This window comes from Jatropha curcas, chromosome 1 (genome assembly GCF_041381405.1).
Source record: "Jatropha curcas cultivar XTBG-Jc1 chromosome 1, XTBG_Jcur_1.0, whole genome shotgun sequence".
Classification (NCBI taxonomy): Eukaryota; Viridiplantae; Streptophyta; class Magnoliopsida; order Malpighiales; family Euphorbiaceae; genus Jatropha; species Jatropha curcas.
The window spans coordinates 22254145-22271364 of record NC_143151.1 but is presented as its reverse complement, the minus strand read 5'-3'; the positions used below and the strand labels follow the sequence as shown (position 1 = coordinate 22271364).

The 17220-nt window shown below is 26.6% G+C and overlaps 1 protein-coding gene across 1 annotated transcript; it reads left to right on the top strand.

The window, feature by feature from the left end:
* The first annotated feature begins 421 nt into the window (after positions 1 to 421).
* On the top strand, positions 422 to 15781 carry LOC149499154 (cuscuta receptor 1-like). The gene is made up of 5 exons (XM_089722117.1): positions 422 to 806; positions 2251 to 2406; positions 2501 to 2575; positions 12323 to 12466; positions 13449 to 15781. Exons 1-5 carry the CDS (start codon positions 422 to 424, stop codon positions 15665 to 15667), a joined length of 2979 nt encoding a protein of 992 aa, XP_089578243.1. The 3' UTR covers positions 15668 to 15781.
* The last annotated feature ends 1439 nt before the right edge of the window (positions 15782 to 17220 follow it).

Here is a 17220-nt window from a genome sequence, read left to right as displayed (position 1 = left end):
TTTTCCATTTGTTTGGAGATTGAAAAAAAAAGACATTACAAGTCAAGTCAAGTGATCAGCAGAATTTAATAATTTTCGGCGACACAAGACTTAGGTAAATGTCAAATAAACAAAAGAAGAGTTCTAACTAGAATAGGAAGTAATCTGCAATAAGTGAAAGGGCCGTATAGGAAGGGACATGATAGTCAAGCCACCCATCCATTAGTCTAGCAACGTGGTTTTCACTTATATTACATATTATATTAATTTTCATATCAAAGTCATTATTGGTTACAGTACACTCATTAGAGAAATTAGTGTATGGACTCCTTCATGCAAAATTGACTTCTTGGTCAATTGAGAAAATTATGAATTATACTCATTTTGATATAAATAAGCTTGAGAGGTTTTAACGAAAATAACACCATAAGAACATAAGCAAATGGAGTTGAAGTGGTTACTCATATGTTTGATCCTTTGGTTTCAAGTCATAGGAAATAATGGTTGCTTTGAAGAAGAAAGATTAGCTCTCTTACAATTCAAAGCATCTCTTGAATCCCATGAGTATGGTTCCAAGTTTCCAATTCTCCCTTCATGGATTGATGAACCAGAAAATAACTGTTGCGAATGGGAGAGAGTCTCTTGCAATTCTATTTCAGCTCATGTCATTCATCTTTCTCTCGACAATATATGGAACTACGATGGAACGGAAGTCTATGATGATGAAACCATTTATGATCTAAAAGTGTCCATTTTCCAGCATTTTAAGGAGCTCAGAAGCCTCAACTTATCCTACAATAATTTCGGTGCTTTTGTTGAGAAAGAAGGTATCCTACTCCTTTACCTTAATTCTCCATATCTATAAGTTATAGTTTTTTCTTTTTTCATACATGAAATTAAAGAGCTATTAATTGCAACTTGGAACATAAAATGTTAAGTTAGCATGTGTATTAGAGGAAATAAATATATGTAGTTTTATATACTTCCTTCGTTTCAAAATAAGTATCGTTTTTTGACTTAGTATATGGATTAAGGAATGCAATTAATAATTTAAATTTTATAAAAATTTATTTATAAAGTGTCTATTTTATCATCTAATTAAATGAAACATAATTACTAATGTGAGTAGAATAATAAATCAATAAGGGTGGATTAAGAAAGAAAAAATTAATCAAGTCCCAAAATTATAAAAATGATACTTATTTTGGAACAATAAAAGGCAAAAAAAAAAAAAATGATACTTATTTTGAAACCGAGAGGGTGTATTTTTGAGATTATATTTTAATTATTATTGATTTTATTCTCAATCAGTAATTACAGTTTATGTACCATTTAATAGAGTATTTTGCGAATTAAATATAAACAACATAAGCTACGTTTTGTTTTGTTTTGTTTTGTTTTGTTTTGTTTTGTTTTGTTTTTTTTTTTTTTTTTTTTTTTTTTTTTTTTTTTTTTTTTTTTTTTTTTTTTTTTTTTTTTTTTACCTTCAAGGATTCAGTTCATTGCTTCTAATAATGCCTATATCTTTTTTTTTTTTTTTACCTCACTAGTAATTTTTTTTAATAATACAGCTAACTTTTATGGTTATTTGACATTAAAAATAAAACTAAAATCATTAGATATAAAAGTCAGACAATCTCATATATAAATTTGCTTTCTATTTTCATCTGTTCTAAGTTATACTTTTATTATTTTATTATTTCTCCAATTTGCCTTTATTAAACGTGTCTTGTTATCGGTAGTTTTACGATTGGATTCTTTAAGGGCATAAAAAAAAAAAAAAAACTTCTTTCATCCTATAATTTTTTTTCTAGATATGATTAATAAAATTTAGTTAATATAATCACACTAAACTTTTTACTTTTCCTAATATACCCTTATATTAGTATTCAATATTTTAATTTTATTTATATCAAGATCAAATTAAATGTAATGTATTTATTGAAAAATATTATTATTTACTCCGAAAAAAGGAAACAAGATAAATGAAAAAAGAAAATACAACAAACGGAGCCTCAATTACAATGTATAAATAAAAAAAAAAATTATATAATAAAATTGAATCATAGAGTTTGTACAAGGAACTATTAACAACTTGTAAGACATGTTTTATATAGAAGCTACTATTAACAATAATATTAAAGTTTTTGAATTGTTAGATTAGATATTCAATTCCAATAGCATAATTAAACAAGTAAAATTAAATATTTATATTTTTAAATTATTATTCATTGATTTTGTTGGCTAATAACTCAAAAATTACAATTGCAGGTTTGGAAAGATTATCAAATTTGAAGAAATTAAAGGTTTTAGACCTTCGCTTCAATAGATTTAATAGAGGCATATTATCATGGGTAACTCGTATGACATCCATTAAGATTTTGAATTTGGGGTCAAATTACATAGAAGGTTCTTTCCCTTGTCAAGGTATGCTTTCATTTTTAATTTCTATTATTTTTGTTCACAGTAATTTTTTCTCTTTTTCTAAAATTTTAACTTATTTCTCCATTGCATGGTTTAGAGCTAATTATATTGCAAAACTTGGAAGTATTGGATCTAAGTGACAATGATTTCAATGGCACCCTACCCATGCAAGGTAAATATATGCTAATCCTTCTGCTTGGTGTTTGTTATTAGCTTATTGTCATATGATTTGACTTTTGAAAATAACAATCAACCAATCATTGAGTTCGCGCAAGAGATTTGATGTTAGTTATATTATTCAAGTGTTAAATTCTGGACTTTATTAAAAAAATTTTAAAGAGTTCACACAATTCTTTAATCTACCTCACAACTAATATTTTTGAAAATTTTCTATCATATATTTTAAATGCAATAAATATAAATTCAATTGAAAGTTGTAAAAATTATAATATATATAATTGTGGGCCAAAATATGTTAGCTAGAAGATTCAAATTGTGAATTTTGTTCCTCAACTCAAACATGAAGAGAAAAAGAAAGAGTTCAATGAAGAGAGATGAAAAGTGAAAGTTGGTATCAAAGTGCAATAGCACCCAATCGAATTTTCATTGCCTGCAGTTGATTAAAATAAGCCTCCTCTAATTTTGTTTAGATTTTACTTATCTAAGATTTTACAAAGAAGTGAGATTTCAAATTATTAGAATAGAAAAGAATCTTAAAATTATCATTTTTATTTATCTAACCATCCCACTATATTTAAACTATTACAAAAATTAAAACTTTAAAATCCTCAAAAAAAAAAAAAAAAAAGAAGGTTAATCTACAAAAACTCTATGAACTTCGCGGCTTATTGCAAGATCACTCTAAGATGATCTTTGTTCCTCCGGCACTCCAATTTATAAACTTAGACATATTTTCATCCTAAATTTAAATTTGATCTAGGATTTAATTATAATATAATAATATAAAAATAGGGTCCACAAAACTAGTTTGGGTTATCTTAACCCAAGCTCCTAAAATTAATGAATAAAATGTAGCATATGATTATTGGAAAATCAAAGCTCTAATTTCTTTTCCAGATTCAAATCTCTCCCGCTTTATACAATCACTCTTCCTTCATGGTGCTTTCTTTAAAAAGCAACCATATCCAAAACTAAAGCCCTTTCGTCTTTTCTATGTTGATCTTGTCCGTGAGGAGCTCAATGCCTTCAGTCCTTTCGCTTCCGAGATAACATTCTTTGTTTGGATTTTTAATTTTTTTTTCTCCCTTTCAGTTTGAATTCTCATTGGGATTTGTTTGTATGGCTTTCAATTGCTCTGTTGTCTTTTATGTGATTAAAGTTCTCGTTTTCACTTCTTTAATGGGTGGATTTTGTGGCTATTATTATCTCTGAGTTTCTTTTTGCACCTTAAGGAAATCATAAACCAAGTGAAATTAGTTTCTTACGAAATTATTATAAAAGTTACTGTGTAAGTACAAAATTATTTTTTCTTTCCATATTAGAGAGAAATCAGAGCTTTAATTTCCAATAACAAAATGTTGTGTTTCATTAATTTAGAAGCTTAGGTTAAGTTAACCCAAACTGATTTGGTAGGTTCCAGTTTTACCCAAACTGATGTGATTGGTTCCAGTTTAAAATTTTAACTTAATACTATATATAAAAGTATGAGGGAGAAGGGGAGAATAATGAGATTGCCTATATATTTATACTATATATAAAAGTGGGAAAGAGGGAGGAGAAAGGATAATGGAATCGCCTATAATAACCTTAGTAAGAGTTTAGAAATTCTAAAATATCATTAGTCATTGGTTAATTGATAATAGTTTCAGTTTTTAATAATTGATAAATTATAGTTTTTTTTAATACCTTTTTATTAATTGATTAAAATAAATACACTATTATATTATTTTAATATATTATTCTAATTGAATATTCAATTATTGATTATTTACGATATTAATTGTTTCAAAAAATAGATTATTATTTTAATTTTAAAATAAACTTCAAAATGAAAAAAAAAATAAATAAAAACATCTATAAAAAATGTGTTTCACACCTTCTCTCTCTCTCTCTCTCTCTATATATATATATATATGTGTGTGTGTGTGTGTGTGTGTTTGTATATATATATATGTATATTACTTTTAAAAATTTATTTATATGTATTTATCTATATCTAAGTTTTTCAATAAAGGCAACACTTTAATTTTTCTTTTTTTTTTTTTTTTTGTGAATATTGGTTGTCAAAATATCATATAATATTTTATATCATTTTCAATTCATGCAAAACAGGTTTAACGATTTTCTTCTATAAACAGAAAAACTACACATTTGAGTTCTATTAATCAAAAATACTCTAAAAATAATGTGATCCTCAAGTTATCAATTCATCGAAATTTGCAGATCTCAATTCTATTAATCTAAATAGGTATCAAATCCAAAATCAAAACGATCATTTTTTTACTGATTGAAATTTATTCATGTGGAGGTTCAGGTATATTTGAGTTCTTTTTTATTATTATTTATTTTAGAGTTTTGTTTCTTTTATTTGATTTTCGTGAACTCAAATCAACATCCAATAACATATGATCATATTATTTAGTTTTTTTTTAAAGAAATCGATGCTAATTAAAGTCTAACCTTATCATTTTCAAAAAATTTGAAGTCTAATCTTATAATTAATAATTATTTTTTATTTTATCGTCTATAATTATTTTATTAAATATACTTGGCTTTTAATGTTATCCTATCATATTAAAATAAGTTTAAGAAAAAAATTATTCACTTATAATATGAATATTACTTAAATAGAGATAAAATTTTAATTTAAGGTTGTTATATAGAAAATCATGTCTTAACATTATATAAATATCTAGAAAATATAAAAGAAAAATTATAATCATACTTAATACTATAAAAGAATAAATTAATGAGTATAAACAACAAGTAATATTGAATAGATAACAACATGCAACGCATGTCACAAAAAAAAAAAAATTGTTCAAATAAATAAAAGACCTAAAGATAAATAAACAATGTTTGATAATGTGAATGCATCAAGACTCCACTCTTTAATACCATGTTGCCCGTGTGAGATATCACAATGTTCGAGTAACCCTAAATGCCGCCGGAGTAAAGGATTGTCAATAAGGGCATTCTATTGCTGCTTAACATAATTGGAATATATATATATATATATATGATTCTCCCGATAAAAATTATTTAATTTCTTTCTTAATTTTAATTATACTAATTAATTTTTAGCATCGACTTTAAATATTAAAGTTCAAGCATTACTTTTTTTTTTTTTTTGTCTTATAGCAACGGATAAGTTTGTTTTAGGATTTTAATCATGTATTTAATTGTAATTTTTATGCTTCGATAGTTTCCAGAAAATAATTTACTGGAAAACTTTTTTTTTTTGAAAAATACATTAATATCTAATATTTGGCTATTACTTAGAAAATCACTTAAATATAGTAATTTTCAACATTTGGTAAAATATTAAGAAAAAAATTAATTTTTCACTATATAAATAATGCATTCCTATTTATTATATTTTACATAAATTGAAATATAAATCTAATTAAGTACATGAAAACGAAAAAAAGAATCAAATAAAAGATTATTCATTGCAATAAAAAAATTATTGTAATAATTTCATTTTAAGTCCAAAATAAAAGTTATATATTGGCCTCAAGTGCTAATATATGTGTATATATGTGGATCCCGTTTTATATAACATAGCCTAAGAGGGGGTGAATTTGGTTTTCTAAAAATTCAACTTTTAAAACTCAAGTCAGAATTCTAAAGCAAAAGAAGTATAAAATTTTATGAGAGTTAGTTATTGCAATTAGAACTTTCTCATAAGGCTATAAAAGGTTAGAAAACTAATTATAACTCAAATTCAGATTTCTTCAAAATGTATTAGGATATGTTAGAACTGGAGAACTCATAAACAAAAATCTAGAATTCTATTAATCTATAAAGATGGAGATTTTACACTTTCAGAATTAGAATAATATAAACAACTTTGTATTTCAGAAAACATAAAACAAATGTGAAAATAGAGCAAGTGCAATCAAGCAAGATGTTAGAAATTAAAGGAAGATTAGCACAAGATTTGTAGTGGTTCGGCATAATCCACCTATATCCACTCCTCGATACTCATTTTGAAATTCTCCACTATATTGTCTCTTTTAAAGGGTAAGAGACAAACAACTTTATAAAGAAAATAGATCATATACCTAGACCTAATTACCTTTAACCCACTAGATTTACAAAGTATCTAGTTAACCTCTACCCTTCTGTTTTACAGAAAATAGAAAACGCAAATTTAAGACATTAGAATCTCACTAATGGAGAAGGTTGCTTGATACTCCTTACAACACAACTTTATCACAAAAGCTAAACACAAATGTTTTCGGCCGCCAACATTTATCTAGAAGTTTCACTAATTTGGGATGAATACACACCCCAAAATCCGGAAATCCATAAGTTCCATTCTTACTTGGATTACTAGCATATATCAACCTAGCAACATTGATATTGTGATTATTGATTAGTCTAAAATGCATTTTATTATCACTAGAAATTTTACCAATAATTTAACATATATTAAACAAGGAAAATAAATCATACCAATAAGCTTATAAGAAATGGGATATAAATTGATGCATAAATGGGATATATTTATATATATATATATATATATATATATATATGAAGGGATAGAGGGAACCTTATTAGTGATATATTAAAACGAAGGTCCCATTTTAGAGCTGCAAAAATAATATATAGAGATAAACATATCTATATCGGTATATAGGAATATATAGAGATAAACATTTTGGAAAGATTATCAAATTTGAAGAAATAAAACGTTTTAGACCTTAGCTACAATAGATTCAATAGAAGGTTTCTTCCCTTATCAAGGTATGCTTTCATTTGACTGTTATCACAACTAATATTTTTTAAAATTTTCTATCATATATTTTAAATGCAATAAATATTAGCAAAAATCATATAAATTCAATTGAAAGTTGTAAAAATTATAATATGTATAATTGTGGGCCAAAATATGTTAGCTAGAAGATTCAAATTGTGAATTTTGTTCCTCAACTCAAAAATGAAGAGAAAAAGAAAGAGTTCGATGAAGAGAGATGAAAAGCGAGAGGCGGTATCAAAGTGCAATAGCACACAATCGAATTTTCATTGTCCGCCATTGATTAAAACAAGCCTCCTCTAATTCTGTTTAGGTTTTACTTATCTAAGATTCTACAAAGGTAGGGTAGGGCTTAGAATAGCTTTCTGATTCTGAATTGCAAAAGAGTAACCTTTATTGAGATTTCAAATTATTAGAAGGGAAAAGAATCTTAAAATTATCATTTTTATTTATCTAACCATCCCACTATATTTAAACTATAACAAAAATTAAAACTTTAAAATGCTCAAAAAAAAAAAAAAAAAAAGGTTAATCTACAAAAACTCTATGAACTTCGCGGCTTGTTGCAAGATCACTCTAAGATGATCTTTGTTCCTCCGGCACTCCAATTTATAAAATTAGACATATTTTCACTCTAAATTCAAATTTGATCTAGCATTTAATTATAATATAATAATATAAAAGTAGGGCCCACAAAACTAGTTTGGGTTATCTTAATCCAAGCTCCTAAAATTAATGAATAAAATGCAGCATATGATTATCAGAAAATCAAAGCTCTAATTTCTTTTCCAGATTCAAATCTCTCTCGGTTTATACAATCACTCTTCCTCCATGGCGCTTTCTTTAAAAAGCAACCATAACAAAAACTAAAGCCCTTTCGTCTTTTCTACGTTGATCGTAGTCCGTGAGGAGCTTAGTGTCTTCCACGAAGATATAAAAATAGTGTTTGGGTCAGGGTTTCAAAGCTCAACCATTCAAAAATAGATTGAATCACAAATAAACGATGGTTTCTACAATTGATGGACATCTTTATATCCCAACCTATTATTAAAGATTTTATTTCGATTTTGGATTTATGAAGATTTCAGCTGATTTCTTTGAATGTGGTTTTCTCGGTTTAAATAAATATTTTGATTTTTATGAGAAGGTTACTTAAATTATAGTCTTTCTATATTGAATAAAAGAGTGCAAGAGTTAAAGAAAAGAAGTGGGAAATTAGAAGGTGGTGATGGTAGTATCATAAGATTTTTTTCTTTTTTTTTTTTTTTTTAAGAAAGATCTCTCTGGAGCAATGTTTAGGAGCCTTTTATTCTTGTTTAGGTATGTATTTGAAAGTGAAATACATAGAGTATGTTTTAATTAATTTATTTAAATATCGATCAAATAAATATTTATAGCACTAGAAAAATTATAAACAATTTACAATTTTATTCATATACAAATTTTTTTCAAATTTAGATCCACCCATTTATTATATATTTTTATCATTATAATAAGAGTTATTAATCGTAGCAGTTAAGTTTACCATTATAATATATCTCTTTACTTTTAGAAATTTTTTAAATATGAATAATTAGTTGATGTGGTGTATTGGTAATTTGAACTTATTTTCGTGTTAATTGGTGAAGCGAGTTCTAGATTAAGAGATAATCTATCTATTTATACTATATATAAAAGTGGAAATGAGGGGAGGAAGGGGAAGGGAGAATACTGGGATTGACTATCTATTTATACTAAATATAAAAGTGAGAATGAGGAGAGAGAGAAGATAATGTGATCGCCTTTAATAACCTTATTGAGAGTTTAGAAATTCTAAAATATTCTTAGTCATTGGTTAATTGATAATAGTTTCAGTTTTTAATAATTGATAAATTAGAGTTTTTTTTAATACTTTTTTTATTTATTCATTAAAATAAATATGTTATTATATTATTTCAATATATTATTCTAATTGAATTTTCAATTATTGATTATTTATGATATTAATTGTTTAAAAAAAATATTATTTTAATTTTAAAATAAACTTCAAAAAATCAAAATAAATAAATAAATAAAAATATCTATACAAAATATGTTTCACATGTTCTATATATATATATATATATATATATATATATATATCACTTTTAAAATTTAAAATTTTTTTATTTATACCTATTTATCTATATTTAAGTTTTTCAATTTTTACATTTATGGAGGCAACACTTTAATTTTTATTTTTTTTTTGTGAATATTGGTTGTCAAAATATCATATAATATTACATCATTTTCAATTCCTACAAAACAGGTTGGACGATTTTCTTCTATAAACAGAAAAACTGCACATACTATAGGATTTTAAGATATCTATATATCTTTATATCTCAATATAAATTAATCAAAACAAAATACTCTAAAAGAAAAAAAATCAAAACCAGATGTAATGTGGTCCTCAAAGCTTTCAATTCATCGAATCTAAAGTCAAAACGATTATTTTTTTACTGATTGAAATTTGTTGACATAGAAGTTCGCGTATATTTGAGTTCTTTTTTATTATTATTTATTTTAAAGTTTTGTTTCTTTTATTTGATTTTCATGAACTCAAATCAACATTCAATAACATATGTTCATACTATTTAGTTTTTTTTAAAGAAATCGATGCTAATTAAAGTCTAACCTTATCGTTTTCAAAAAATTTGAAGTCTAATCTTATAATTAATAATAATTTTTGAGTTATCTTCTATAATTATTTTATTAAATATACTTAGTTATCCTATCATATTTAAATAAGTTTAAGAAAAATATTATTCACTTGTAATATGAATATTACTTAAATAGAGATAAATTTTAATTTAAGATTGTCATATAGAAAATCATGTCTTAATATTATATAAATATCTAGAGAATATAAGACAAAAATTATAATCATACTTAATACTATATAAGAATAAATTAATGAGTATAAACAATAAGTAATACCGAATAAATAACAACATGCAACGCATGTCACAAAAAAATACTAGTTTAAATAAATGAAAGAACAGAAGATAAATAAACAATGTTTGATAATATTATCCACTCTTTAGTACCATGTCGCCCGTATGCGATATCACATTATTCGAGGAACCCTAGATGTTGTCAGAGTAAAGGATCGTCAACAAAGGCGTTCTAGTGCTGCTTAACGATAAAAATTATTTAATTTCTTTCTTAATTTAAATTATACGAATTAATTTTTAGCATCGACTTTGATATTTAAAGTTCAAGCATTTTTTTTTTTGTCTTATAGCAATAGATAAGTTTGTTTTAGGATTTTAATCTTATAGATAATTGTATTTTTTATGCTTAGTTAGTTTCCAGAAAATAACTCACTAGAAAATACTTTATTAGAAATTTTTTTTTTAGAAAAATCATTAATTTCTAATATTTGGCTATTACATAGAAAATCACTTAAAAATAGTAATTTTTCAGCATTTGGTATAGTATTAAGGAAAAATTAATTTTTCACCATATAAATAATGCATTCCTATTTATTATATTTTACATAAATTGAAATATAAATCTAATTAAGTACATGAAAACGAAAAAAAGAATCAAATAAAAGATTAATCATTGCAATAAAAAAAATTATTGTAATAATTTCATTATAAGTCCAAAATAAAAGTTATATATTGGCCTGAAGTGCTAATATATGTGTGTATATATATGTGGATCCTGTTTTATATAACATAGCCTAAGAGGAGGCAAATTAGATTTTATAAAAATTTAACTTTTAAAACTCAAGTCAAAATTCCAAAGCAGCAGAAGTATAAAATTTTTATGAGAGTCAGTTATTGCAATTAAAACTTCCTCATAAGGTTATAAAAGATTAGAACATTAACTATAACTCAAATTCAGATTTCTTCAAAATGCATTAGGATATGTTAGAGCTGGAGAAATCATAAACAAAAATCTAGAATTCTATTAATCCATAATTTCTAAAAATTTTAAACATATTTTTTTTTTCCACCAAAATCATTGCTAGGCCTATAACAACCCATATAATTTTAAACATAGTTTTCTGAATAGCCCTTCTCTTTCATATTCTTTAGTTCATACTTATATTATTGCAAAAGCATGCCCACTTGTATATTATTGCAAAACCGTTTTGAGCTTCCTCTGCCTTGTTCATTAAGGAGTACAAGGATCTATGACAACCTATATATTATAAAAGTATATTACCCACTTTTCAAAAAAATTCTTCCCAATTTTTTAATATAACAAAAATTCTATTTTCAACAAAATGTCAAATTAATTTAAAAGAATAATTAAATAAAAGCTTTTGTTAAATAATATTGGAGTTCCCTCATTGAGAAATTAGAAATTCAAATCTAATTGTTTAGTATGCCTTCATTTTCTTTTTTTTTTCTTGTTGCTGTTTAGTATAATCTTTTTAAAATGTAACAACAATAGTAATAATTTTTCTCTTTTTCTAAAATTTTAATTTTTTTTTCCCATCGCATGTTTCAGAGCTGGCTAGCTTGCAAAACTTGAAAAAATTGGATCTCAGTGACAATAGATTCAATTGCACCTTAACAATACCAGGTAAATATTAGATTCCATATATGATTGCAGATTGTTATTAGCTTATTATCATATTATTTGGCTTTTGAAAGCAATATTCAATTGACAATTGAGTTTTTAATCACTTTGCATGCAAGAGACGGGATAGAATAAGGAGGAAAAAAACAAATATTTATATCATGCATATCAATTTTTTTTTTTTTTGTTTAATATTTGGACTTAATAAGTCTTTCAAAATATTCACATAACTCTCTAAGCCACTTTGATATCTGATTATCATCATAAGTAAATTGTAAAAATTATAGTAAATAAAGTTTTTGAGAGATAATAATGTGTATTAGGAAAAATGATCTACATTAGTATCAGAACATTAAAATTCCATTTAAGTACTTAATACCTTAGATATTTTAATTATTTTTTACTTTATTTTTTCAGATTTTATAGCTTTTAAAAGTTTGGAGATTTTAGATTTAAGTTGGAATGATATGAATGGTACTACTCTTCCACCATATATGTGGGCACCTCCTTCTCTCAAGGCATTATCTTTAGGTGGCAACAAGTTTCAAGGCTCCTTATCAAGTAAGTATATTAAAGATCTCTTAGCTTATGGCTAATCTTTTAATATTTTTCATTTTCCCGTCTAAATGTTAGTATAAAGTAAAGGTCCCATTCCCATCAAATTCGGTAAATTAGATGAACTGATTGCAAATTACATTTGCATAATTTATAAAGCAATTAATTTTACACATGCTTTTAAAATTTTCAGTGAAGAATTTGACGTCATTCTCTTCTTTATTTTGTTTTTTATTTATAGGATTGAAATTTTCAAATGGGGTTGAAATTTTCTTATGTCCCGTTACTATTTTGTCTATTTCCGTTTGCTCTTAGAAATTAAAGGGTTAAATTTAATGAAAATAGAATTTAAAATAGTCAATGTAATATATAGAGAGAGTAGATGAGAATAACTCCTCCCACAATGGATTTAATACTAATTAAATCTTCACATTTCATCTTATAATTCCCAAATATATAGAAAGCCATTTGTAGATTAATAGAACTATTTTTTATAAAATGGGATGGATGGAATAATTTTTTATTGAAATGAGAATATTTTAACCATTCACTGAACAAAAAGGATATTGTTGAGAATAATTTTTAAAAAATATTTATTTTAATTAGTTTCATTTATGAATGGGCTCATATAGGGGTTCTATATAAACATATGCAAGCCACGTTTAAAAATACTAATAAACTTAAAAGATTAGTTTCTATTCATATTTAAAATTACTTTCCTCCATAAACTCTTAAAGGTTATTTGAAGGGTTTGGAAGTAAAGTAAGATAAACTTAAATTTTAACTAGACTTGAATTATTGGTGATTGCTTAAATTTATGTGAAATCTATAACAACTCAAATCTGATTCCCGCATTTAATTGAACAGCATCCATTGGATAAAATTATCTTTTTTATTTATTTATTCAACATTTGAGAGACTTAATTTAATCACAACAGAGATGGTTAATCTTATTACTTTAACATGGTTAATCTTATTACTTTAACAGGTTTGTGCGGTTTGAAGAGACTTGAAAAATTAGACCTAGCCAAGAATATGTTTGGAGGCAATTTCCCTCTTTGTCTACATAATTTGACATCCTTCAGATACTTAGATCTATCCTATAACAATTTCAGTGGGCAGATTCCTTCATCTTGGCTATCTAGTCTCAAATCCCTCAATTATATTAATATTCGACATAATCTTTTTGAAGGGTTATTCTCTTTCGACTTGTTTGCTAACCATTCTAGTCTTGAGCTGGTCGACTTCAGTGACAACAAAATTATGTTTGAGACAAAGTATTCGGGTTGGGTTCCACCATTTCAGCTAAAGGTTCTTGTCTTGCAAAATTGTCATCTCTCTCGTATTCCTAAGTTCCTCCATCACCAGTTCAGGTTACAAATGGTCGACTTGTCTAAAAATAAAATACACCAAAGGTTTCCCACTTGGTTGCTTGACAACAATACAGAACTTGCCCATCTAATCCTAAAGAACAATAGTTTCATTGGTCCATTTCATCTACCATCAAACTCTAGCTTCAATATTTCTAGTTTGGATGTCTCGGATAATTACTTCAATGGACAGCTTCAAGAAATTGGCGAAAGCATGTTTCCCAACATTATGGTTCTCAATTTATCTAAAAATCATTTTCAAGGCGATTTTCTTTTCTCGCCCGGCGACAACTGTAAATTGACAAGCTTGGATTTGTCTTTTAACAGCTTCTCAGGTGAAGTACCGGAGAAAATGATTTCGAGTTGCACTTCTTTGGAAATTATAAAGCTATCTCATAATAACTTCCACGGCAAAATATTCACTGCCCAATTTAACCTTACTTCCTTATGGTCTTTGCATTTGAATGACAATAGTTTTATGGGAACTCTATCAAGCATTTCAATCAACCAGTTCTCTAAGCTATCAGTATTAGATCTGAGTAACAATAGATTTCATGGTGAGATTCCACGCAGCATGAACAGCATCACAACTTTGCTTCATGTAAACCTTTCTCATAATTCTTTCAGAGGTGAAGTATCATGTAAATTTTTTTCAGCTATTTACGTAGACCTCTCCTATAACAACTTTTCTGGATCATTGCCTTCTTGTTTCAAGATTCCTTCAAAATTTAAAAAAACAAGGTACATAAATTTGCAAGGTAACAGGTTGACTGGATCAATACCAGATGATTTTCTCAACCAATCAAGACTGTTGGTATTAAACTTGAAAGATAACAGCCTCTCAGGCAGCATTCCCAATAAATTCGGTACATTTCCAAAATTACGGGCTCTTCTATTGGGAGGAAATTATTTAAATGGTTGCGTTCCGAATTGGCTGTGTGAACTAAATGAGCTTAACTTCTTAGATCTTTCAAGAAACTCTTTTTCTGGCTCCATACCCAACTGTTTATATAATCTCTCCTTTGGAAGGACGAAAGTTGATGGTGATCTTTTTGAAACACAATTATTGTTTGGTCACCTATTTTATTACGTTTACATTAGTATAGATGCCCTGGGCGAAACTCATTTATATGGAGAGCAACAAAATTATATCAGTGTCGACCCAAAAATTGAGTTTGTTACAAAATATATGCCTTACAATTATATGGGTCATATTCTCAACCTCATGTCTGGATTAGATTTGTCGCAAAATAAACTAACAGGTAAGATTCCATTTGAGCTAGGGAAGCTATTTCAGATTCATGCCTTGAACTTATCCTATAATCAATTGATAGGATCGATTCCGGAAACATTCTCGAATCTTACAGCATTAGAGAGCTTAGACTTGTCTTATAATCATTTAAGTGGAGAGATTCCTTTCAGTTTAATAGATCTCCACTTCCTAGAGGTGTTCACTGTGGCTTATAATAACTTATCAGGCAGGATTCCAGACATGAAGGCGCAATTCAGTACTTTCGATAATAGCAGCTACGAAGGCAATCCATTTCTCTGCGGACCTCAGATAGGGAAAAAATGCAATAATGAGTTACCAAATTCACCACCAATGGTACATGCAGAACTGGAAGATGGAAAATGGCACGAGATTGACCGTTTGGTTCTTTTCACAAGTTTTTCAGTATCTTTTGCAATTTTCTTTGTGGGGGTCATCACTATTCTTCATGTCAATCCTTATTGGCGAGGAAGGCTTTTTCATCACACTGAGCAGTTTGTGTTGTCATGTTATTACTTTGTGTATGATACTTTCTCCAAGTTGTTATTTGGTCGTCTATTCCCTTAACAAGTAATAGGTAAACTTAGTTTAGATATGCCAAGGTTTGAAGTTTGCTTATGAATAAAAGACAGTGAGTTCGATTTGGATATGTATTTATTGAATTTATGACAAGCATTTAGACCAAAAATTCTCCAGGAATGTTTGTTGCACCAAACCAGTAAGAAATTTGGATTTTCCATGTATTTGCAAATAAAAGCAGCTTCTCATTACCACATGAGAAGCCTGAATTTTTGGGCCCCTGTAAGCCTGAATTACATATTCTATTGTAGTTTGTTAATATAAGAATGAAGCAGATTCAAATTTATTACTACAAATGCTATTATTGGTAAGAGCATTGAATTATTTGACCTCTTTTGTTTAGTGTTTTTCAATGTTAAATAGACCGAGAGGGATATTTGGTGAGAGAGGGATGGAAAGTAGCTTTTAAACACATTTCATATTTTTTATTAATTTAATTTTTAATATAAAATATTCTTTAATTTTATATGCCTAAACTTGAAATAAGTTTTCTAATTTAGAACTAACTATTTATAAAAAAATTTATTTTAAAAATTTTTTAATTAAAAATTCAAGTATCATCATTGTTCTATGGACCGGACCTATCGGTTCGACCAGTTTAATTGGAAATTGAAATGTAGTCCGGTCCAGATTACATAAGAAAACCAGCAGGCTTAACCGAGTGAACCGATGAAAACAGGACGGTTAAAAACTGGTTCGATTCAAATTCTTTGTTGTTTTGAAATATGTGGGCCTTTTTAAAATTTAGGCGTCTTGAAAATTGGGAGCACTAATTTTTTAGTTTTTGAAGCTCTTTATATCTAAACCCAAAGTCCTAATATTTTAATTAAAAAAATTAAATTGCCTAAATTTAAAACCACATGTCAAAAATTATAATATATTTTATGGTAATTAATTAATTTTTTTAGTATTAAATTTAGTAATATTTTATTCTTTTTGTTTAAAATTATTTACTAATTTTTTTATATTTTTGTAAAAGCCAAATTTGACATTGTTTTTTATTTGATATGAAAGTTTTTTTTTTACCTATATTTTCAATTTTATTTAATAAATATATTTTAAAATATTATATACAAAAATCTGGTTGAACTGTATTAAACTCGATTGCACCCTACGATTCAATGAACTCCTACATTCACAGTTCACTGGTCGTTCCGGTTCTTAGAACATTGGGAATTACAACAATGTCATATATATAGAGCAATGACAATAATGCAATAATTTAGAGCAAAATATATATTTATTTTTACCTTAAAATTCATGTGCAGCTCATGGTTGTCACGGTTTAAATCCATGTATGGATCAATATCCAGTAAGAGTATAGCCTAATCGCACCAGTCTCCACTACTTAAATTACTCTTCGAACATCCATACATACAAAATTATGAATATGAACATTTCTTTTCTCATATATAATATTAAAGCATTCTACAATAATACAACATAATCAATTCCTTGGGCTTTTTTTTTTTTTTTTTTTTTTTTCAAGGTAAAACGAAGAAATGCATTAAGAAACATGACAACAAGAATACAAGCTTTCA